Genomic DNA, 24260 nt, shown 5'->3' on the forward strand with positions numbered 1-24260 from the left:
GAGGGTAGGGCAGCTTGGAGATCAGTATTGCTTGGTGCAGTATAAAGATACAGGAGATTTTGAGTTGCCTTTAGATTGGGAAGAACCCTGTCATAACCTGTGGGTTGAGGATACTATATATTACGGTAGAGAATTTGTGGTTTTATGGCTTTTTAGGCTTTTTGATGAAGATTACTTATCCATACAATGTTCCTTTCCTTACACCAAAACTGTATTACTTGACTGCTCTAAATTCTAATGTTCTAAGAGACATTCACTCTAGTATAGGAGGTGAAAACAATATTAGATGGGGGTATCTGAACGCATTTCTTTCTTTTCTTTTTCCTTTTCTTTCATTTCATTTTATTTTATTTTTTTTTAAAGATTTTATTTATTTATTCTTGAGAGATAGAAGGAGAGACAGAGCCAGAGACACAGGCAGAGACAGAGCCAGAGACACAGGCAGAGGGAGAAGCAGGCTCCATGCACCGAGAGCCTGACGTGGGATTCGATCCCGGGTCTCCAGGACCGCGCCCTGGGCCAAAGGCAGGCGCCAAACCGCTGCGCCACCCAGGGATCCCCTTTTCTTTCATTTTATTTATTTATTTATCTATGAGAGAGAGAGAGAAGCAGAGGGAGAAGCAGGCTCCATGCAGGGAGCCTGACGTGGGTCTTGATCCAGGGTCTCCAGGATCACACCCTGGGCCGAAGGCGGCGCTAAACCGCTGAGCCCCCCCCCCCGGCTGCCCTCTGAACACATTTCTAATCCCATTTTGTGCCCTACTCGTTGGATGATTTATTATCTGTGAGCCAGTTTCCTTATCTGTAAAATCTCTCTTAGGGTTGTGATGAAGCTTAATGAAATAACATATGTGAAAGTGGTTTCAGTAGATTCCAAGTGTTACAGGTATTTTTCTTTTTGTATTAAAGGGTTTTCATTCCATTTAATGTAGAGAGGTGGAAATGTGTGGAGTAGTTGCAGTATAGAAATTAGAAATTAAGTTAGTATTCTAAATCTTAGTTTAAAAGTATCTTCTCGGACGCCTGGGTGGCTCAATGGTTTAGCGCCTCCCTTCAACCCAGGGCGTGATCCTGGAGGCCCCAGGATCGACTCCCACATCGAGTTCCCTGCATGGAGGCTGCTTCTCTCTCTGCCTGTGTCTCTGCCTCTCTCTCTGTGTCTCTCATGAATAAATAAATAAAATCTTAAAAAAAAAAAAGTGTCTTTGTCAGCAGCGAGAAATGGAGTATTAAATTATTTATATTCTTTAGTGTAATTACTTTGTCATAGAGATTATATACAGTCATAATAGGAAGCAGAAGATACAGAAAGTATAAAGAAAAAAATAGCAATCACCCATACTTCCATTTTCCAGAAGTCTGTATAACCACATTTGATATTTTGTTTATTCTTTTCTATAATTTTTTCTGTTAAATTATTTAAAAAATATATTTCAAGCTAGCTGTTATTCTTTGTAATTTATAAGAAAGTTATGCCACAGGTGTTTAAGAACATTTACTTTTTTCTTTCTTAAAAATTTTATTTTATTTTATTTTTAAGTAGGCTCCATGCCCAATGTGGGGCTTGAACTCACAACCCCAAGACCAGGAGTCGCATGCTTTACCAACTGAGCCAGCCAGACACCCCAGGAACATCTATTTCTTTGCTTCCTTTAATGTTCTTATTTAAATATTTTTTGTGCAATTTTTTAAATGTCATTTTATTTTTTTGAGGGTAAGTAGTATATAAATTATAAGTTAAAAAAAACACCTTCAGTATTTTGTAAGCTCTGTAGAATAAGGTATCAAGTTGCATCTGGAGTCAAATTCACTAGGCTTTTAAAAAGTGCTCTGTGCCTCTATTTCCATTCTTTTTTTAAATTCCTACCTGATGATATCCAATCAGGAAAACTGTATTAATCTGCTTCGTTACTCTCTACATTTCTTCTCTTTGAGATTTACAACATCCAAAAGATTTGTGTGTGTGCATTCATGTGTGTGTCTATTTATTTATTTATTCATTTTTAAAGATTTTATTTCTTTATTCATGAGAGACACAGAGAGAGAGAGAGAGAGAGGCAGAGACACAGGCAGAGGGAGAAGCAGGCTTCATGCAGGGAGTCTGATGTGGGACTCAATATTGGGACTCCAGGATTGCACCCTGGGCTGAAGGCAGGTGCTAAACCGCTGAGCCACCCGGGCTGCCCCCACCTTTTTAATTTCCATAAGCTTCTTGTTTAATTTTTAAAAATTTTTTATTTATATTATTTATGATAGTCACACACACAGAGAGAGAGAGAGAGAGGCAGAGATATAGGCAGAGGGAGAAGCAGGCTCCATGCACCGGGAGCCCGACGTGGGATTCGATCCTGGGTCTCCAGGATCGCACCCTGGGCCAAAGGCAGGCGCCAAACCACTGCGCCACCCAGGGATCCCCTTGTTTAATTTTAAACAATTTTATTGAGATACAGTTTACATACTGTAAAGTTACTCCATATCACTTTACTGTAGGCAGCTTCAAAATGTACTTCCTGACTCTGTGGATTTGCTCATTCAGGACTTTTTATTTAAATGGGATATAATTTTTAAAACCTTCTCAGTACACTTTTTTTTTTAGTACACTTTTTATTATAGAATGGTTTTAGTTTTACAGAAAAGTTGTGAAGATAGTCTAGGGAGTTCCCATATACCCCCAGACCCAGTTTCCCCTAATAGTAACATCTTACAGTATAGGGTACATTTGTCACAAATAATGAACCAATATTGATACATTATTATTATACATTATTATTATTACAAACTAAAGTGTGAGTCTATTTTCATTCACTGGGCTAGATCTTTGGAGACCATTTTCATTTTGGGAATTCATGCCCTTCATTTCTGGGAAATTTTTTGAATTATTGCTAATATCTTCCCTTTTATTTTCTCTCTTTTCTCTTTATGGAATACTACTATTTGGATAGTAGACTTCCTGGACTGACTCCACACTTTATTCAGATTTTCTTAGTTTTTGCCTAATACTCTTTCTGTCCCAGGATTCTATTCAAGATACCACATTGCAGTGAGTTGTTATGTCTCCTTTTATTCCTTTAGCACTAACTGTTTCTCAGACTTTCGTTCTTCTGATGATTTTGGCAGTTTTGAAGAATATTGGTTAGCTGTCCTCTAGAATTTCAATTAGGTTGTATATGATGTTTTTTCTCATGATTTGATTGAGGTTATGGTTTTTTGAAGGGAAGACTACAGAGGTAAAGTACCATTCTCATCATATTATATTAAGAATACATGCATATTATCAACATGATATCACTGTTGATGTTAATCTTGATCACCTATTAGTGTTTGTGTCAGGTTTCTCCATTATAAAGTTACTCTTTTTTCCTATGAGCAGCCCATACTTATAGAGGGAGAGCCTAGTATCTATATAAGTTATTTGGCATTTTTCTGCACAGGAGATTTGTCTATTCTCCTATTTACTTATTTATTTGATCATTTATTTATATTAGTATGGACTCATAGATATATATTTTATACTTTGGATTATAATTCAATGTATTTATTTTGTTCAAATTATTCTAGCTTTAGCCATTGGGAGATCTTTTAGTTTGCCTCTTTGATGTGCCCTTGTCATCATGATTTTTTTTTTTAAAGATTTTATTTATCCATTCATAGAGACAGAGGGGGAGAGAGAGAGAGAGAGAGAGAGAGAGAGAGGCAGAGACACACACAGGCAGAGGGAGAAGCAGGCTCCATGCATGCAGGGAGCCCGACTTTGGACTTTATCCCGGGTCTCCAGGATCACACCTCGGGCTGCAGGCGGCGCCAAACCGCTGAGCCACCCGGGCTGCCCCCTTTTTCTTTTTTTTAAAGATTTTATTTATTTATTCATGAGAAACACAGAGAGGAGAGAGAGAGAGGCAGAGACACAGGCAGAGGGAGAAGCAGGCTCCATGCAGGGAGCCTGACATGGGACTCAGTCCTGGGTCTCCAGGATTATGCCCTGGGCTGAAGGCAGCGCTAAACCACTGAGCCACCCAGGCTGCCCCATCATGGGTTTTTGAGTACCCTCTACTTTTTGACACTGCAGAATGCTCCAGGCTTCTTCTGTGTGGGTCCTGTTCCAGTTAGAGAACCAACTATTTCTCTAAGCAGTCCTGATTATTTTTTTTGGTGAATGGTATTAGAAACGAAGATCTGGGTGCTAACTATGCTTGTCACTGGGGTGTTGTTGCTTCTAGGCCCTGGGATAGTACTTTTCGAAGCTTTATTTTTTCTGCATAGTTTTCCTTTCCTCAAAGTTGCGTTGATTGGCAAGAGATGTCTTTCATTAATCTTTGATAGAGCCTTTTCCCAAGTGTCTCATGATCTCTGGCTGTCATTTACACTTAAGAATAAATGCATCAAGAAGCTGATTGGAAGCTTGATGTTCATGGGGCGGGGGGTGGTTTCTGAGAGTTTCATTGGCTGTATAGTTTCTTCCCTGTAGTATGAGTATCTAGGTTTTTTTTTTTTCTTGGTCTGGTCAGATTCATAGAAAATGTTCCTCTAAATCTCTGCTTCAAGGGCATAATCCTAACTGCCAACTTTGTGAGAGCCAAGTAATGGAAGAGCCTTGGGGAATCTAACATTCAGTATGTAAAATTTTTCTTATTTTTCTGTTTTTAGAATGATACCCTTGCTCTCAGCTGTGCCTGTGGTTTCTCAGCTGTGGATGCTTGATACCTCAACAATAATCCCAAGTATAGATATACCCATTCTCTTTTAAAATTTTTTTTAAATTTTTCAATTGAGGTATAATGACATAATATTCTATTAGTTTTAGGTGTACAACATAATGATTTTATACACACACACACACATATATTGCAGATGATTATCACAGTAAGTTTGGTTAACATCTGTTACCACAGTTACATTTTTTTCCCCTTGTATGAGAACTTTTAAGATCTACTGTCTTAGCAACTTTCAAATATACAGTTGAGTATTGTTAAACTGTAGTCACCATGCTGTATATGACATCCCCAGGACTGACTTATTTTATAACTGGAAGTTTGTACTTTTTGACCATTGTCATGCATTTCACCCACCTCACTCATTCTTTTATTTATTCCTTGTAAAGGATTAGTTTTCTCCTGGTATGTTGGAGGCTGCACAGAGTGGGAAGAGTATAGGGGTGGAGGGGGTGGGTAGCTGGTTCTTTTTTCTTTTCTTTTTCTTTTTTAAAAGATTTTATTAAAAAAAAGATTTTATTTATTCATGAGAGACACACAGAGAGAGAGAGAGAGAGAGAGAGAGGCAGAGACGCAGGCAGAGCGGGGAGAAGCAGGCTCCATGCAAGGAGCCCAATGTGGGTTTCGAACCCAGGAATCTGGGACCATGTCCTAAGCTGAAGGCAGATGCTTAACTGCCAAGCCACCCAGGTGTCCCTGGTTCTTTTATTTATTTATTTATTTTTTAAATTTTTATTTATTTATGATAGTCACACAGAGAGAGAGAGGGGCAGAGACATAGGCAGAGGGAGAAGCAGGGTCCATGCACCGGGAGCCCGACGTGGGATTTGATCCTGGGTCTCCAGGATCGCGCCCTGGGCCAAAGGCAGGCGCTAAACCGCTGCGCCACCCAGGGATCCCTGGTTCTTTTATTTTTAAAAATTGAGATATAATTCATGTAACATAACTATTTTATTTTTTAAGTTTATTTTTTTAAGATTTTATAAATTAACCATTTTAAAGTGTACACTTAAGTGGTTTTTAGTTTATTTACTATGTTGTGCAGCCATTTCCATGATCTAGTTCTGGAACATTTCCATCATCCCAAACAGAAACTGCATACCTATTAGCAGTTAGTTCCCTGGTAACCACTTTCTGTTTCTGTGAATATGCCTATTCTGGATATTACATATGAATGGGGGTAATACAGTATGTAGCTTTTTGTGTCTGGCTTCTCTCACTTAGCATAATGTTTTCAAGGTTCATTTGTGTTGTAGCATGTAACAGTACTCTGTTCCTTTTTATGGCTGAATAATGTTCCATTGTATAGTTCTACAACAATTTGTTTATCTCTTTATGAGCTGATGCCAACTGGTTCTTCCAGTAGACTTTTAATTATTCCTTCTTTTTTTAGTCCCCTGTTTATCCCCATTTCCTTAAGTGCTTGATGCTATATAAGTTCTTGAGCTTTTTGGAGGTTATATTATAGCTTAGGTTTCTTTAGTCTGCTGTCAGGAACCACTCATCCATCTGCTTTCCATTTTCTAAAATTTTGTTACTTTCACCTCCACTTTTATTGTGTGGCTGTGCTCCCCTGACCACCATCCCCTACTGCTGTTTTTGTGGGGCTTGGGGGAGGGAGGCAGCAGAGGGGGAACTAATACATGCCTTTTGCTCACAGTTTATTTTTTAAGATTTTATTTATTTATGAGAGAGAGTGAGAGCACAGGCAGAAGGAGCAGCAGAGGAGAGAGGGAGAAGCAGGCTCCCCATTAAGCAGGGACCTTCACGCAGGGTTTAATCCCAGGATGCTGGGATCATGACCTGAGCCAAAGGCAGATTTGTTAACCATCTGAGTCACCCAGGTGCCCCTTTTGCTCACAATGTAAAAGGTACAATTTCTTAAAAAAAAATTTTTTTTTTAAAGATTTTGTTCATTTATTTATGAGAGACATAGAGAGAGGGGGAGAGACACAGGCAGAGGGAGAAGCAGGCTCCATGCAGGGAGCCCAACGTGGGACTCGATCCCGGGTCTCCAGGATCACACCCTGGGCCGAAGGCAGCGCCAAACCGCCGAGTCACCTGGGCTGCCCTAAAAGGTACAATTTCCATGCTGGGTCAGACTCACGGCCCAGCAGTTATTAAGTCATGAAATGATCGAGCTGGGAAAACCTTTATAAATTAGCAACTAGACCTCTACTTCTTAATTTTTCATGTGAGGAAAGTGAGACCCACAAGACTCACTTATAACTCATAAATTGTTTAGGTCACACAACTAGTGAGTAGCCAAGGTAGGACTTTAACTCTGTCTCCTGCCGTCTAGGTTCGTTGTATACTGTTAATTTAGGGTGATTATTTTAAAATTTGATATTGAGTAGAGCATGAGGGTCTCTTATATTTGTCCTGTTTCTTACTTAGTGATCCCAGTTCACTGGGTTTGCCTAAGGCCATTTTTCTGGAGGAGCTAGCTTTTAGAGAACAGTGTCTATGTACATGTATAGCCTCTGGGAGTCCTTACTCTATTAGTAATGCAGTATGTATGTAGTACATGTAATTCAGTACAGTATATGTATATCCAACTCACATGATAGCATTCACTGGACTGGTCTGAAACACCATGAATTTGACAGCTTGTTGCTTCCCATACTAAACAAAGCAAATTATCTAAGTTCAAGAAGTCAGCTTAACAGATGTATGTCCTGTCAGGGTTTTTGGCTGGGCTAAAAGTCAAGTAGCGTCTACACTTATATTTAGCTACCAAAGTTTTGTCCTAGCTGTTGTTGGAGCAGTCCTGTCTGGATAGGTTCTCAAACCCTAGACTCTTGTTAAACCTGGGTATATAAAAACCTTAGCCATTTAAAAAATACTAGTTGTAGGAGTTGGACTAGGTATGAAGCAGCCTGGAAGACATCAAGCAGGAGGCAAAGCATCAATAAAAGTAATGGCGGTATACCTAAAGCTAAAGTTATCTGACAAAGAAAATATGTTGAGAAAGAAAGTGAACAGATCTACCTCAAGGGGAAAAACAAAGAGGTAACAGATGGTTTCTGTTGTTTTCATTGAAGAGCCTGGTGAGCAGCTTTTCTGGGTTAGTGCCTTAGATAGAAGAGGCCTGTGGTGTGTCCAAAGTGTGTGTGTGTGGGGCAGCTCACTCCCTGCATTCTGGTATTTATGAATGTCTGAATCCTGAGCACAGCTGATGATGTGGGCCAAGGTACAGCCTGTCTCTTCAAGGAGCAGGTACCCTTTCTGTGCTGCAGCAGCTATAAATTAACCTCAATTTCATATGTAGAAAGATGAGGGAGAGCAATGAGTATAGTGTTAGATGGTTTTCTCTACCAAAACTCAGCTAGTCTTTTTTTTTTTTTTTAAATTTTTTTTTTATTTGTTTATGATAGTCAGAGAGAGATAGAGAGAGGCAGAGACACAGGCAGAGAGAGAAGCAGGCTCCATGCACTGAGAGCCCGATGTGGGATTCGATCCTGGGTCTCCAGGATCGCGCCCTGGGCCAAAGGCAGGCGCCAGACCGCTGCGCCACCCAGGGATCCCTCAGCTAGTCTTAATGTGTTTTTTAGGTTGCCCCATTTAAAAAGTGCTGATAGTTGGGGAGCCTCTCTGGCTTAGTCAGTTAAGCATCTGCTTTCAGCTCAAGTCATGATCCCAAGGTCCTGGGATTGAGCCCCTCATTGGCCTCCCTGCTCAGTGGGGAGTCTTCTTCTTTCTCTCCCTCTGCCTTTGTGTGCGTGCGCGCTCTCTCTTTCTGTCAAATAAATAAATAATATCTTTTTTTTTAAGTGCCAATGGTAATGAAATAGTCATCTAAAAGGAGTAGCAAGGTTAATTTTTGTTTAGTTAGAAATTTGCATTCCTTTCTTTTATTGCACTGTGCTCCATTAATCAGAGATGGCAGGAAATGATCTCTGATTTATATAAGACTTCAGAAAATGATCTGAAAGACAAGGAGAATTGAAATGCTGAGGTAGCAAGTGAATTGAAGGTGAAACACAAGCTGGTTTTTCAATAGACCCCAGAAACAGAAGTGTGAGTTGTTAGTAATAGTATTTTGATGGGCAGCCTGTTTCGGAATGCTATTAACAGGAAAAATGCAGTGACATCTTTTAGTGCAAGAAGTAAAACTGATCATGGCATGAGTGGCCCTGAATTGGTCACCAGTGTCACCAACAGGATAAGTTTTAGGACATCCCAGAATGCCAGTATACAAATGATGGCATAATAATCTGGTTATATCCATTCCCAGAGGAAAAAAAATTTTAACATTTTTGCTATAGATAATGTGAGTTAGACCTTACAGGATTGGTGTAGATGTGGTGAGGTGAGAGGCAGCCTGTGTGACCCTAATGTTTTGGCCCTGGAGCCAGGGATAGCTCAGCTGCCTTTGAAGAGTTTGGTCTAAGGTATAGCTCTGGATGCTTGAATTGCATTGCTTGAAGCCTCTGCTTTAAGACCTTGTCATTTTGTTAAAAACATTAAATTTTTTTAAATTAAAAATATACTTTTAAAAATTAAACTTTTTATTTGAGGTAATTTCAGATTCATATGCAGTTGTAGGAAATAATACAAAAATGACTCTCTACCTTTTACCCAGTGGTAACATCTTACAAAGCTATTGGTGCTCTTACAACCAGGATATAGACATTAATATACTCAAGAAACAGAATAGTTATATCACCACAAGGATTCTTGGGTGTTACTCTTTTAATAGAACCCTCCCCCTTCCCATCTCTGACCTCTGGCAACCACCAATGTGTTCTTTGTTTCTAAAATTTAGTAATTTCAAGAATGTTATATAAATCGGATCATATAGTGTGTAACTTACTGGGGTAGGCTTTTCTCACTTACACACAAGTACAGGTCTGCAAGTAATGAATTATCTTAGTTTTGTTTTGCTTGAAAATGTTTTTATTTTGCCTTCTTTTTTTTTAAGATTTTATTTATCTATTCATGGGAGAGACACACACACACACACACACACACACACACACAGAGAGAAAGAGAGAGAGAGGCAGAGACACAGGCAGTGAGAGAAGCAGGCCCCATGCAGGAAGCCCGATGTGGGACTCGATCTGGGTCTCCAGGATCACACCCTGGGCTGAAGGCAGGCACCAAACTGCTGAGCCACCCAGGGATCCCTTTTGCCTTCATTTTTGAAGGATTTTTTTTTTTTTTTTTCCTGCTAATACAATTCTGGGTTGACAGGGTTTTGTCTCTTTCAGTACTTATATGTTGTTCCATGTCTTTTAATCTCTTGTTTCTGGTAAGAAAGCAATGGTAATTTCAGTAATTTTTTTCCTTAATGTATCATGTTTCTCTGTCTCCTTTCAAGATTTTCTCTTTAATACTCTTTTTTTCCTTTCTTTAAGAGTTTGACTGTGATGTATAATTATTTATTTTCTTGGTATGTATCCTTCTTAGAATCCACTGAATTTTGAATCTGTAAATTTATGTCTTTTAGCAAATGGGGAAATTTTTTATAATTATTTCTTCAATTAAAAAAAAGCATTTTCAGCATCATTTGCTGTCCTTTTCTTCTGGGGCTTCAATTACATGTGTATTAGACTTGTTGCCCCACAGATCTCTGGGATCCTCTCCCACACTCTCGTTTTTCTCCCTAATCCTTTTTTCTCTCTGTTCTTCAGATCGGATACATTTTGTTGATCTCTTTATTTTTATGAATTTTTCTTTTTTAAGTAGGCTCTACACCCAGTGTGAGGCTTGAACTTACCACCCTGAGATGAAGAGTCACATGCTGTGCCAGCTGAGCCAGCCAGGCACCCCTGTTGATCCCTTTTTAAGTTCATTAACTCTTCTGCATCTCCAATCTACTGTTAAGTCCAACTTCTGAATAATAGGGTCTATTTTGCTGTTGAGATCTACTATTTTTTCATTCATTATGATCATAGCTGATTTTTTTTTGTTTTATTTATTTATTTATTTATTTATTTATTTATTTATTTATTGTTTTATTAGTAATCTCCACACCCGATGTGGGGCTTGAATTCACAGCCCCAAGATCAAGAGTCATATACTCTACAGTTTTAGTGTATGTGCTGCTGAAGTGAGCACAAGAGTCACATACTCTACAAATGAGCCAGCCAGGGACCCCAGTCATAGCTGTTTTGAAATCTTTGCGAATCCCAATATTTGGATCACATCAGGGTCAGTTTCTGTTGATTGACTCTTCTCTTGAGAATAGGTCATGTTTTCCTGTTTCTTTATATGCTAAATAATTTTATTGGGTTGTGTCCTTGATACTCTGCTGCAGTGAATGCAAATTTAAATCTCAGTTCAGTTCCTTTAGCCCTAATTTGGTTGCTTGACGTCTGTTCTATGCACACATGATTTAGGGATTAGCCAGTGATTTTGGCAGGATTTATACAGTTTGAGGCACCTTCTTTCTGGTTCTCTTTGGAATTTCCCTCTCTCACTTCTCTGTTGTGGTTGCCTTAAAGTCTGTCCTCTGGTTTGTGAAGCTAGTAAGACTACGGGTTTTTATCTGAATTTTAGTCATCTTTCATGGCACAGACTGAGACTTCTTGGGCAAAAGCTGTAACAAGAGACCCTTAATTGATGTCATTACATTTTTCCAAGTTTTGACCCTCTCTCTTCCATCATAATCTACTTGCATTTTGTTACCTTGTGCCTTTAGGTAGTCGTTTTTTATATTCTGTCCAGTGTTCATAGTAATCTGTAAGAGAGTTGATCTTGTAGGAGCTATTCTTCCATGACTGGAAGCAGAACCTTTATCATGCTGGATATCAATTCTTCTTCTTCTTCTTTTTTTTTTTTTTTTTTTTTTTTTTTTAAGATTTTTATTTATTAGAGAGAGAATGAGCTGGGGTGGGGCCGAGGGAGAGGGATAAGCAGACTCCAACTGTGCATGATCCCAGGATCCTGAGATCATGACCTGAGCTGAAGGCAGAGGCTTAACCAACTGGTCACCCAAGTGCCCTATTCTGTTGACAGAGTCAGTTCTTTTTCATTTGTGGTTTCATAGATATTTGTATTATCCTTCCTATTTCTTCTAAGGAACCAGATATAAAAATGCCCTTAGTTCTTGCTCTTTTTTCTCTTTATTTTTTCAAACTTCAAATTTTATTTAAAGCTTCTTAAGTGTATGTCAACTCTGATTACTGATTGGTTTAGAAATTGAAATACTTTTATATGGTATATCTTAATCCAAGATGTAGGTATAACAGATGTGTCCTGTAAACACTTTCCTGGGAAGTGATGGTTATTTTTATTTTATTTTGCTTGAATCTAAGCTAACATGTTCTGGAGAAGCTTTGTGTAATTTAACATCAACCAGGTGGGAATTTGACCCTATTGGGTCTTTCTCACATAGCTGATTGTGACATACCTTTTCATATCTGTTCTACCATTTCAAAACTATCACTGTTTCCCACAGATGTAATACATTTATTATAAATGTGTAACTGAGATTTTGGTGAATTTTTTATAAAAAGATTTTACTTATTTTAGAGAGAGAAAGCAAGTGTAAGGTGGGGAAGGGGCAGAGGGAGAGGGAGGGAGAATCTTTTCTCTCTCTCTCTCTTTTTTTTTTTTTTTAAAGAGTTTAAATTTATTTATTCATGAGAGACACAGGTAGAGGGAGAAGCAGGCTCCTTACAGGGAGCCTGATGTGGGACTCAATCCCGGACCCTGGGATCATGCCCTGAGCTGAAGACAGACGTTCAACTGCTGAGCCACCCAGGTGTCCCAAGGGAGGGAGAATCTTAAGCAGACTCTCACCCAGTGTGGGACTTGATCTCACAACCCTTAGATTGTGACCCAAGCCAAAATCAGCAGTTGGTTGCCTAACTGAGCCACCCAAGTCTTGGTGAACATTTTCTGATGACCTTTCAGATGGCTTCAGATAGAAGTTTTGAGGCTAAGATTTTTTTAACTCAGTCACATATATGTGTGTATTTAAAGAGAGAGAAGTTTGCATCCATAGGCTTCTCATGATGAAAAAGGAGAAAATAATGTCATCATCAACCCAGAGAGCAGTTATTTAATAGTGCATATATTTTAACTGTGTGTAAACCTACCCACTTAGGTTAATCTGTAAGTGGTCAGTTGTTTCCTGCCCCAAATAGGAGAAACATTTGGAGCTGTGGTTTCTGACTTATTTGGGTCATGGAACCCTTTGAGAATATGATGAAAATTGTGGGTTTTTTAAGAAAAATGTACATATTTTCATACAAAATTTTGTAAATCATTTCAGAGGGCTCCTTTGAAGCTTCTCAGTTGTAAGCATCCCTTATTTAGGATTATTCAAATTAAGCTAGTACCAACAGGCTAATAGTACAAATGTCAGTTTGTTTCTGGTTTGGTCAAAGCAGAAAAGTAAACAAAGAACCTATTAGAAGTCCTTGTAAGGCGTGCAAGCTTTTATTTTTTATTTTTAAAAGATTTTTATTTATTTATTCATGAGAGACACAGAGAGAGGCAGAGAGGCAGCAACAGGAGAAGCAGGCTCCATGCAAGGAGCCCGATGTGGGATTTGATCCTGGGATTCCAGGATCATACCCTGAGCCGAAGACAGACGCTCAACCACTGAGCCACCCAGATGTCCCGTGTGCAAGCTTTAAAAAAAAATTCTATTATGATTTATCTGAATTGTACTTCCCCAGGGACAGATTCACAAAGATAGACTGACACCTAGTTGATTAATTTTTAAGTTGCTGTTAGAAATGGGCCTTAGTTCTGGTATCCAGACCTTCTGACATTTGTAGACTCTGTATGTGTTAGGCAAATAAGTAGTTCTTGTTTCTAGGACAATAGGACAGTTGTGGTTGCAATGTCTTATTCTAATATTGTTTGAATTTCCAAAGGTCTAAATAATTGGGGATTTAAGGAATCTGTGACATATGTACAGGTTTCATGAAGTGGAGCTATGTAGGTGTTCCTGAGGCATTAAGTCTCTACTGCTTCTTCTCAAAACTTAGGCCTCAGTAAATGATGAAAGACTGAATTGTTTGAATAAAAATATCTTAGATTTGTGAATCCCTTCTGTGACTTTGCTGACACTCTTTATAGGGTGCTGTAATGAACATGATTTGATCTCAGGGCTCTCATACCTCTTTGTACAACCCCTTTCCCCTTGTGGTGAAAATACCATGTTTCTAATACTGGTTCGGTCTAATACACAGAAGGACTTATGTCTAAGATTGGCACTCTCTTTGGTGCCTTTACTGACTCTTTAACAAGAACCTGACTCTTTAACAAGAAACCATTACTTAGCTTATTTGAAAAAGGGGCAGGAGGTGGAGGGGTGGTATGGAGGATCTAAAGACTACTTCTTGTGATTCATAGCCTCCACCTCCTCTTTGTCTATACTCCAGGTCAGCTCATCATTTTCACCTCTCGCTTCATCTCACTGGTTGTTTAAAATAGTCTCGTGTTTCATCCTTTGAATGCTCATCATGTCTTAGGGGGCACCTCATAACCATTTAAAAAAAATATCCTTCTCTAATGGCTTTCATTAAGGACAGTGGAAACTGCCCTGATTCCTGTTTCCGTTAAATATTTTGTGATTTTTAGTGAGGGGATTTTCTGGCCTAGTAAGGAAGAAATGAGCAAACTGACAACTAAAAGTGAAGAAGCTTTGAGGAAGACAGTTATCTTCTCAGAACTGAATGCAGTTTAAATATATATTCTGGGAATCTCAGACTGTAGGCAAGATCATTATGTCAGCTGCTTGCTGTTTAATTTTTTTTGTATAGTAAATGCAGACTTGCCATGGGTGGTCTCTTTACAGGTGTTACTGAAAGCTTAAGACTAGCTGTACATAACCTTTAGGGGCTTTATTGCTCCGTTACCAGCTGCCTGCTGATTTTGCCAGTCTTCTTTAGTGAAGATTACCAAATATATTTTTGAGAGATGAAATTTGCTGGAAAAGAGTTTCAGAAAACTCAGTTTGGATTAAGGATCAGGGAATAAGAGGAATTGAAATTGTGTTCCTAGCTTTACTAATAGAAGGAAAGGTGAGTCTTGTCAGAAGTTGAAAATTATGAATAAGTGGACTTCTGATGGTGATTGATGATGATGGACAAAAGAGAAAGTGGAAGTGAATGTTTTAGTTATAAAATTATAACTTTCTTTTTTTTTTTTAAATGATAACTTTCTAATTGGAATCATTAATTTCTGGAACAGGTACTTTAGAATTACTATAAACTCTTTAGAAACCTAAGATACCTCTGGGATAATTTAGAGTGAAGAACTATGCAACTTTAGGTTTATCTCAGTCCTGTGTTGGAAGAATGCATCTTCCTTAATTACCAGCTCCTTTGGGTTCCAAACCAACTTAGAAAAACTATAGTTTGAACAGAATTTATATTATCAGCTAGAACATGTGAACAGGATCCTGTGTAAACGTGCTCTGAATGGTTGGATGCAAAGATTAAAGATCTGGAGCCTCCCAGATAGTAACTTCCCTGTCAAGTGGTTATTTGTGTATGTTCTTTTTACATTTCAGAGTAAGGTCCTGAGGATAGGTGCTTCATTTGGGTTCATCTCTATCCTCTCAGTACCTAATACCTAAGGTCCTTGTATGCTATGATTACTCTATAAATAGGTATCAAATTCAATCGAATTGTTTTTGATCCCACATATTTTTCCGTGACTCCTACTAAATTTATTTGTTCAAAATATTTAGGTGCATTTAATTTGTCCCTAACCTCTTAGGAAAAGCAGAATTTGGAGCAGGATACTTGTGGATAAAGTACCAGTGACTTTATAGTAATTTGATCTCTGTTGAGCTCTTCATCTAATTATGCTGTATTGTAATGTTTTTTCAAACTATGAAATGTGTTAGTAGGTCTGCAATTAGCATATTAGGTTTTAATGATATAGAGTAGAAATTATGAAAGGGCATCACACAGAGTAAGGGTAAGTATTTTGTGAAATTTGTTTTAGGCAAATTTATATGTATACATCATGTGTGTATTTATTGCTTCATGATGTAATACTTGTTTCATACTGGAGTCATGGTCAAAAAAGTTTGAATAATATTGCTTTATTGTAATACTCTGTTATTTCATTTATCATATAGCATTATGCCAGTACATACAGGCTTCTAAAGCCAGGGATGGTGCCAGCCCTTTCATTTCCAGTACGACTGAAGGTAAAAAGAAAACAAAATTGAGAACACCCAAAGCTTTCTGGTGGCTTTTACATGTGTCTCTACAGTGGTATTTTGTATCTTTGATCTTCTAACTTTCTTGTGACTTTTTTTGACCGGTAGGTTTTTCATATTTGTGTTCCTCTAGGTGGTGGGTTCTTTGGTTCTTCCTCTTTACACTTTAATGTTCTTTATTCCAGTATATTCTAACGTTTTTAGAGGAAGAGGGAAAAGGTAGAGTTTCAGAAATTTTATTTTATTTTATTTTATTTTTTTCTTTTTTAAAGATTTTATTCATTTATTCATGATAGAGACAGAGAGAGAGAGGCAGAGACACAGGCAGAGGGAGAAGCAGGCTTCATGCACTGGGAGCCCGACATGGGATTCGATCCCGGGTCTCCAGGATCGCGCCCTGGGCCAAAGGCAGGCGCCAAACCTCTGTGCCACCCAGGGATCCCGAGTTTCAGAAATTTTAAATGATACTCTAAAATCCACTTTATTAATGTTTTTAAATCTTTTAATCCCTTTGTGTTTTTTCAGAGATCATAGAAATGCATACTTTATTCTGAATTTATTTTATTTATTTTTATTAAAAATGTTTTATTCTGAATTTTTTTATTCTGAATTTAAAATCATTTATGCTTCTATGATACCACTTGACTTTTTTTAAGATTTTATTTTTATTTATTTATTTATTTATTTATTTATTTATTTATTTATTTATTTATCTATCTATCTATCTATCTAAAATTTTTTAAAAAAATTATTTATTTATGATAGTCACACACACACAGAGAGAGAGAGGCAGAGACATAGGCAGAGGGAGAAGCAGGCTCCATGTACCGGGAGCCCGACGTGGGATTCGATCCTGGGTCTCCAGGATCGCGCCCTGGGCCAAAGGCAAGCGCTAAACCGCTGCGCCACCCAGGGATCCCTATTTTTATTTATTCATGAAAGACACAGAGAGAGGCAGAGACACAGGCAGAGGGAGAAGCAGGCTTCATGCAGGGAACCTGACGTGGGACCTGATCCCAGGTCTCCAGGATCACATCCTAGGCCGAAGGTGGCACTAAACCGCTGAGCCACCCGGGCTGCCCAATACCACTTGACTTTAAGCGAACTAATTGTGGTTTACAGGGGAAAAAAAGACGGATATAGTCCTTTGCTGTTCCTTGTGCTTTCTCTACTCTTCCAAGAAGATTAACCATTGGATTTGTAGTAACAATTCATTTCTTTTTCAAGATAAGAAAAGATAGCTAGTGGTGTCCAATATTAACCATGCTAAACCTTTTCAGCTTCTTTTCTTACCTAATAACTTTAATACTTTTCCTGTTCTTAGATGGTTGGCATACTAACCCCTTTGCCTTTACTTCTGTACCTTGCTGGACTACCAAACTCAGACAGTCATAATCCTTGTTGGCAAGGGACTTTGTAGAGATGATTTACTTCATTCTTTTCTTGCAGGAGAGAATTTTGAGCAGACACCACTGAGACGAACATTCAAGTCTAAGGTCCTTGCCCGATACCCTGAGAACGTAGAATGGAATCCCTTTGACCAAGATGCGGTGGGAATGGTTAGTATTTATTAGCTACAAGTATGAAATAATTTGCAAACTAATTTACAGTAGATTTTTGAGTCCAGAGACTGTGTGGTAGCTGCAGTTCCACCAACTACCAATAACTTGAAGAAGGGATTGTGTGCATATTATTCATGATTCTGCATTTTGATCAACATATCAGATATACTGGAAGTCACAATGTTTTTTCTGTTTTGTCAGACAAATGCATAGTAATGGCTTGTTGAACTTTGTGGTACTCAGCTATTGGTTATTTGTAGTATTGAGATTACATGATGAGTGTAATTTAAATCAGTTTTCTCTCAATCTGGGTGATATGGCAGAAATGAGTATTTTGTTTTACCCTAATTTTAGATAGAACAACATTTTTTTTTTTTAAATTTGAGAGTCAGCGAGCATGAGCTGGGGGGAGGGATAGAGGGAAAGAGAGAAGCAGACTCCCCAGTGAGCACAGAGCCCAACTTGGGGCTCAGTCCTGGCCCCTGAGATCATCAGCTGAGCCAGAGTCAGACACTTAACTGACTGAGCCATGCAGGTACCCCAGGACAGCATTTTAAATCTTTTTGTGTTTGTTTAAATATTTTATTTATTTATGAGAGACACAGAGAGAGAGAGAGAGAGAGAGAGAATGGCAGAGACACAGGCAGAGGGAGAAGCAGGCTCCATCCATGTAGGGAGCCCGACGTGGGACTCGATCCCAGGTCTCCAGGATCAGGCCCTGGACCGACGGTGGCGCTAAACCGCCGAGCCACCCGGGCTGCCCAGCATTTTAAATCTTATGTAGAAGAATACTACTATGAGTGATATAACCTTTATTAAGTATTTAACATGAATTCGTTTAATCTTCACAATATCCCTTATGTAGATGATATTAAATAAACACACACATAGATACACATATATTTTACACATGAGGAAACTAAGATCCAAAGAGGTTAGGTAATGTGTTCAAGGTCATATAGCTAAGAAGCAATTGAGCTGCAATTTGAACACTATACCATAGTCTGGTTCCAGTGCTATGCTCTTTTTTTTTTTTTTTCCTTCCCTTAAGATCTATTTATTCATTCATGAGAGACAGAAAGAGGAAGAGACATAGGCAGAGGGAAAAGCAGGCTCCCTGCAGGAAGCCTGATGCAGGACTCCATCCTGGCACCCTGGGATCGTGCCCTGAGCCAAAGGCAGATACTCAGCCACTGAGCCACCCAGGCGTCCCCAGTGCTATGTTTGTTTTGTTTTGTTTTGTTTTTTTAAAGATTTTATTTATTTATTCATGAGAAACAGAGAGAGAGAGAGAGAGAGAGGCAGAGACATAGGCAGAGGGAGAAGCAGGCTCCATGCAGGGACCCCGATGTGGGACTCGATCCAGGGACTCCAGGATCACGCCCTGAACCAAAGGCAGACCTCTACCACTGAGCCACCCAGGCATCCCCCAGTGCTATGTTCTTAATCACATCTTTGTACTGCCTGTATTAATTTTTAAAGCTTCTTATGCTTTTTAGAGGATGATGATGTTTGATGCAAATAATAACCCTGTGAAATAGGCAAAGTAAACTGTATTATCTTCATTTCACAGATGAGGGAACTGAGTCTTAGCCTCAAGTTTTTTTGATGCCTAGTCCAGTGCTTATTTTATTTTAATGTGCTGTATTCTAGAAACATCTAGATTTTGAGAAGTCAAGTCTAAAAGTAATGGATATGACATAATGTAGATCCTTTTATTTGTTAACTCAGGCTGCTAGTAGATCATTTATATACTCAGGTTTATGTAAAACTGGAAAATAGGGACTGATTGATTTAGGTCAGTTTGATTAGCTATCCAAGTTTCTTTATATAACCCACCTGAGTTAAAGTGAAAAAAAAGTACACCTGTATCCTGATTATGTCATTTCCTTGCTTTATATGAAATGCTCCCTTTTTTCTATGAAATGACAAGGTTCTCTTGATGACAGAATTTTGTGAGTAGATAGAGTCTAAAACTTTATGTTTATGTTTAGGTACAGAGTTGTATCTGTCTAGTTTTTAGGTATATTTCTAGCATCATTTCCCACTAAATGCTGTCATGTTTAACCATCTACCTAAATTCTCTCAGCTTTGTCTTACTTCCTTATCTTTTTGCATTTTCTTCCTGTCCCTGAAATGCCCTCTTTCCCTTGTCTACCTAATTCTAATTCTAATTCTAATTCTAATTCTAATTCTAATTCTAATTCTAATGTAACCTTATCTATGAAGCCTTTTCTTTTCTTTTTTTTTTCATTTATTTATGATAGTTACAGAGAGAGAGAGAGAGAGAGAGAGAGAGAGGCAGAGACACAGGCAGAGGGAGAAGCAGGCTCCATGCACCGGGAGCCTGACGTGGGATTCGATCCTGGGTCTCCAGGATCGCGCCCTGGGCCAAAGGCAGGCGCTAAACCACTGCGCCACCCAGGGATCCCTATGAAGCCTTTTCTGACATTCCTGGGCAGGATTGTCTATTCTGTGTTGCCCTAACGCTTTGTTTTTGGGTAGTCCTGATTACTGCATTACAATTTTATTTACTCGTTTGTCTCTTAGAATGGAAGATTTTTAGGGCAGGTATTTTGCTGTGTTGATCTTGGTATCCAAAACACCTAGCAGAGTAGTACCCTGTGAGTAAATAAATAATGATGGTATTCTGAAAATAGGACCAGCAGTGATGTTCTCACCACTTGTTTCCTTGTTGTCTTTTGCAGCTATGCATGCCCAAAGGGCTAGCATTCAAGACCCAGGCTGATCCCAGGGAGCCCCAGTTCCATGCTTTTATTATCACAAGGGAGGATGGCTCTCGGACATTTGGGTTTGCCCTCACATTTTATGAGGAGGTGACTAGCAAGCAGATCTGCAGTGCGATGCAGACCCTCTACCACATGCATAATGCTGAGTATGATGTCCTACATTCTCCCTCTGCTGATGGCCGAGATCACAGTGGCATGGAGGATGGTGAAGGCACTCCTGGGACCAAGCTTCAGCGCTTCAACTCCTATGACATTAGCCGGGACACGCTCTACGTCTCTAAATGCATCTGCCTCATCACACCCATGTCCTTCATGAAAGCATGTCGGAGTGTGCTGGAACAGCTTCACCAGGCAGTCACTTCACCTCAGCCCCCTCCACTGCCCCTTGAGAGCTACATATACAATGTACTCTATGAGGTGCCACTCCCACCTCCTGGCCGGTCCTTGAAGTTTTCTGGGGTCTATGGGCCAATAATCTGCCAGAGACCAAGTACCAACGAGCTTCCCTTATTTGACTTTCCTGTCAAAGAGGTCTTTGAACTGCTCGGGGTAGAAAATGTGTTTCAACTTTTTACTTGTGCCCTTCTGGAATTTCAAATCCTGCTCTATTCACAGCGTAAGTCAGTGTTTACTAGAGCTTTCTTCCTGTGTAGGGCTTCCCATCTTTCCATATTAAATGCAGTGGAACTAACTGTAAAGGTCAAGGGCTGTTATAATTTGAGCAAAACTCAGGTCTTTTCTTTTGCAGGTAGGTTGTAGATGGCAAACTGATGCAACACTAGTGGGCCACAGTTTCTTATTGGTTATCATCATGGCCTTGGGCTGGGCACTTCAGCCTGGGAGGGAATCCTTGCTTCCTGACATCCTCTCTAGTTGATGCTGAAAAGAGGGGCAGGAAATGATGGTTCTGGAAAGCTGACTTTCCATCATTCTGCAGTTATTTCTGCCCCTTCTGCAGGCTGACAGTAAAACTGAGGATTCACAAGTGATGATCCTTCATATATTTGGAAGAATGTATTTGAGAAAATGAAGATGTATTGCTTCTTTCTGTTGTTATAACTGAATTGGTTTTTATAAATTAGAGGTGAACTGAATGTGAGCAGCAATTTGGACAAAATAGTAAAGTAGATCAGAAGGAAACAGATGTTTATTAAATGAACCAGGAAAATAACATAAAATTTATTCATTCAGTACATATTTATTGAGAGCCTGCCATGTGCTAGGCATTGTTTCAGAGGCTAGATATATGATGGTAGACAAAACAGATAAAAATCCTTCCTATTATAGAACTGATATTTTAGTGGGGAAGGAGGGATGATTAAATAAATAAATAGAGTTTATAGTGTGTAAGGTGGTAATAACATCTGTGGAGAAAAATAAAACAGGAAAGAGGGTGGATGGTATTTGAGGAAGCGAAGTTCAGTTTTTTCTTTTTTTTTTTAAAGATGTATTTATTAGAGGGAGAGGGAGAAACAGGCTCCCAGCTGAGTGCGGAGCCCAGCATGGGATCCCAGGACCCTGGGATCATGCCCTGAGGCAAAGGCAGATGCTTAACCAACTGAGCCACCCAGGCACCCCTCCAGTTTTTAATAGAGTGATTGATTTAAATTTTTTTTTTTTTTTTTTTTTTTAATTTATGATAGTCACAAAGAGAGAGAGAGAGAGGCAGAGACACAGGCAGAGGGAGAAGCAGGCTCCATGCACCGGGAGCCCGACGTGGGATTCGATCCCGGGTCTCCAGGATCGCGCCCTGGGCCAAAGGCAGGCGCCAAACCACTGCGCCACCCAGGGATCCCTAGAGTGATTGATTTAAGCCCTCTCGCACATACAAAGATTTAGAGACAAGAATGTGTTTGTTATGTTCAAGAACTGAGAAAACTAGGTGGATGGTATGGAGTGAGAGAGCAGGAATATAGAAGCAGATGTTGTTAGACTTAACAGGACCCTAGATTTTACCATCCTGTAGGCCATTGCAAGGACTTTGTTATTCTGAGATGCCTAGTCATTGTAGGATTTAAGTTGGTTGACTTTTTATTTGGAAGTAGCTTCCAGTTTTATGGAGGAGTTGCAAGAAATGTTGAAAGAACTTTTGTATATTCTCCCACAGCTCACCAGTTATTAACATTGGGCCACATTTGTCTTACCATTCTCTCTCTCTCTCTCTGTTTATATGTAAATGTAATTGAACCACTGAGAATCATTGCAGAAGCTATGTCCCTTGACATATGTGTCCCGCATAGCTATGTCCCTAAATGTGTCAGCTTTTATTTCATAAGAGTAGGACATTTCTTACATAACCATAGTATGATTATTAGATTTTTAGGAAATGTAACATTGTTATAATACTGTATTCAGGTTTCACCATTGTCTCAAAAAATGTCGGCTTTAATAATTTTTTTTAAAAAAATTCCTGACCCAGGATCTCGTCTAATAACATGCATTGCTTTTACTTGTTACTTCTTCAGATCTTTCATGATATGAACATTTTTGAAGAGTGCAGGCAAGGCATTTTGTAGAATGTCCGTCAGTTTGATTTTGTCTGATGTTTCCTCATGATTTAGATTCAGGTTGTAAACTTTGGCTATAATATACAGAAGTGATCTTGTGATTCTCTCAGTGCATTGTATCAGGAAGCACATAATGTGTATTTTTATCATGACAGGAGGCACTTGATGTCAGTTTGCCCAGTGAAGAAATCTTCACTTCTTTGGTAATGTTCATTTGATCACTTAGTTAAGATTATGTCTGCAAAATTTCTTCACTGGAAAGTTATCCTTTTTCCCTTTGTAATTAGTAATTTGTGAGGAGTTAACTCTGTAGATATACTATTCCTCTTTGAAGTTTTGCCAATAGATTTACCATCCATTAGTGATTCTAGTCTGAATTAGTTATTACCATGATGGTTACAAAATGGTGATTTTCTAGCTCCACCTATATTTATTTATTTATATTTTATTTATTTTTTAATAGATTCATTTATTTGTTTGAGAGAGTTGCACATACAAGCAGGAGGAGCAGAGGGAGAGGGAGAGAGAATCTGAAGCAAACTTTATGCTGAGTGAGAGCCTGTCATGGGGCTCACTCTCATGACCCGGAGATTATGACCTGAGCTAAAACCAAGAGTTAGACGCTTAAACGACTGTGTGACTGGGGCACCCCTCCATCTTTATTTATTTTTTAATTTTTTAAAAAGATTTTATTTGGGGATCCCTGGGTGACTCAGCGGTTTAGCGCCTGCCTTTGGCCCAGGGCGCGATCCTGGAGTCCCGGGATCAAGTCCTACGTCGGGCTCCCAGCATGGAGCCTGCTTCTCCCTCCTCCTGTGTCTCTGCCTCTCTCTCTCTCTCTCTTTCTCTCTCTCTCTCTCTCTCTCATGTCTATCATGAATAAATAAATAAGTAAATCTTAAAAAAAAAAGATTTTATTTATTCATTCATGAGAGACACACAGAGAGAGAGAGAGGCAGAGGCAGAGGGAGAAGCAGACTCCATGCAGGGAGCCTGATATGGAACTCGATCCTAGGACCACGGGATCACTAACCAAGCCTAAGGCAGATCCTCAACCACTGAGCCACCAAGGCGTCCCTCCATCTATGTTTATAATATGTCATTGTACTATAAGGAATAACATTCATTTTTCCTTGTTTATTATTAAATGGACTCATAGACTTTTATTAAATAGATTAGGTATCTGTAATCCAGTGGGGTTGTTTTAAAAGTGGGAAAAGGAGGATTAAAACCAGAAATATGGGGATCCCTGGGTGGCGCAGCGGTTTGGCGCCTGCCTTTGGCCCAGGGCGCGATCCTGGAGACCTGGGATCGAATCCCACATCAGGCTCCCGGTGCATGGAGCCTGCTTCTCCCTCCGCCTGTGTCTCTGCCTCTCTCTCTCTCTCTCTCTCTCTGTGACTATCATAAATAAATAAAAAATTAAAAAAAAAAACCAGAAATATGATAGATGACATTTTTCCATACATTTCTCCTTCTTAAATTTCCCAGAATATGAGTTACTGTAACAATAATAAGAATTTTAAGAGGTTTGAAGGTGATTGAGAAGATTTGTGTATAGAATCAAGTGGAACTGAGGACCTAAACCCATGTTT

At 39.1% G+C, this 24260-nt stretch overlaps 1 protein-coding gene across 3 annotated transcripts in view; it reads left to right on the forward strand.

Moving 5' to 3' along the window:
* The window catches only part of DENND5A (DENN domain containing 5A), a 108848-nt gene that overhangs the window by 24794 nt on the left and 59794 nt on the right, over positions 1 to 24260 (forward strand). For 2 of the 3 annotated variants that reach the window (XM_026008148.2, XM_072727327.1), the window contains exons 2-4: positions 15763 to 15834; positions 17296 to 17405; positions 20117 to 20774. In XM_026008148.2, coding sequence (XP_025863933.2) covers positions 15763 to 15834; positions 17296 to 17405; positions 20117 to 20774 — 840 coding nt within the window. The remainder of the gene's footprint in view (positions 1 to 15762; positions 15835 to 17295; positions 17406 to 20116; positions 20775 to 24260) is intronic. The other variant, XM_072727326.1, reaches the window with a different exon arrangement.

The sequence above is a fragment of the Vulpes vulpes genome, chromosome 11 (assembly GCF_048418805.1).
Source record: "Vulpes vulpes isolate BD-2025 chromosome 11, VulVul3, whole genome shotgun sequence".
Taxonomy (NCBI): Eukaryota; Metazoa; Chordata; class Mammalia; order Carnivora; family Canidae; genus Vulpes; species Vulpes vulpes.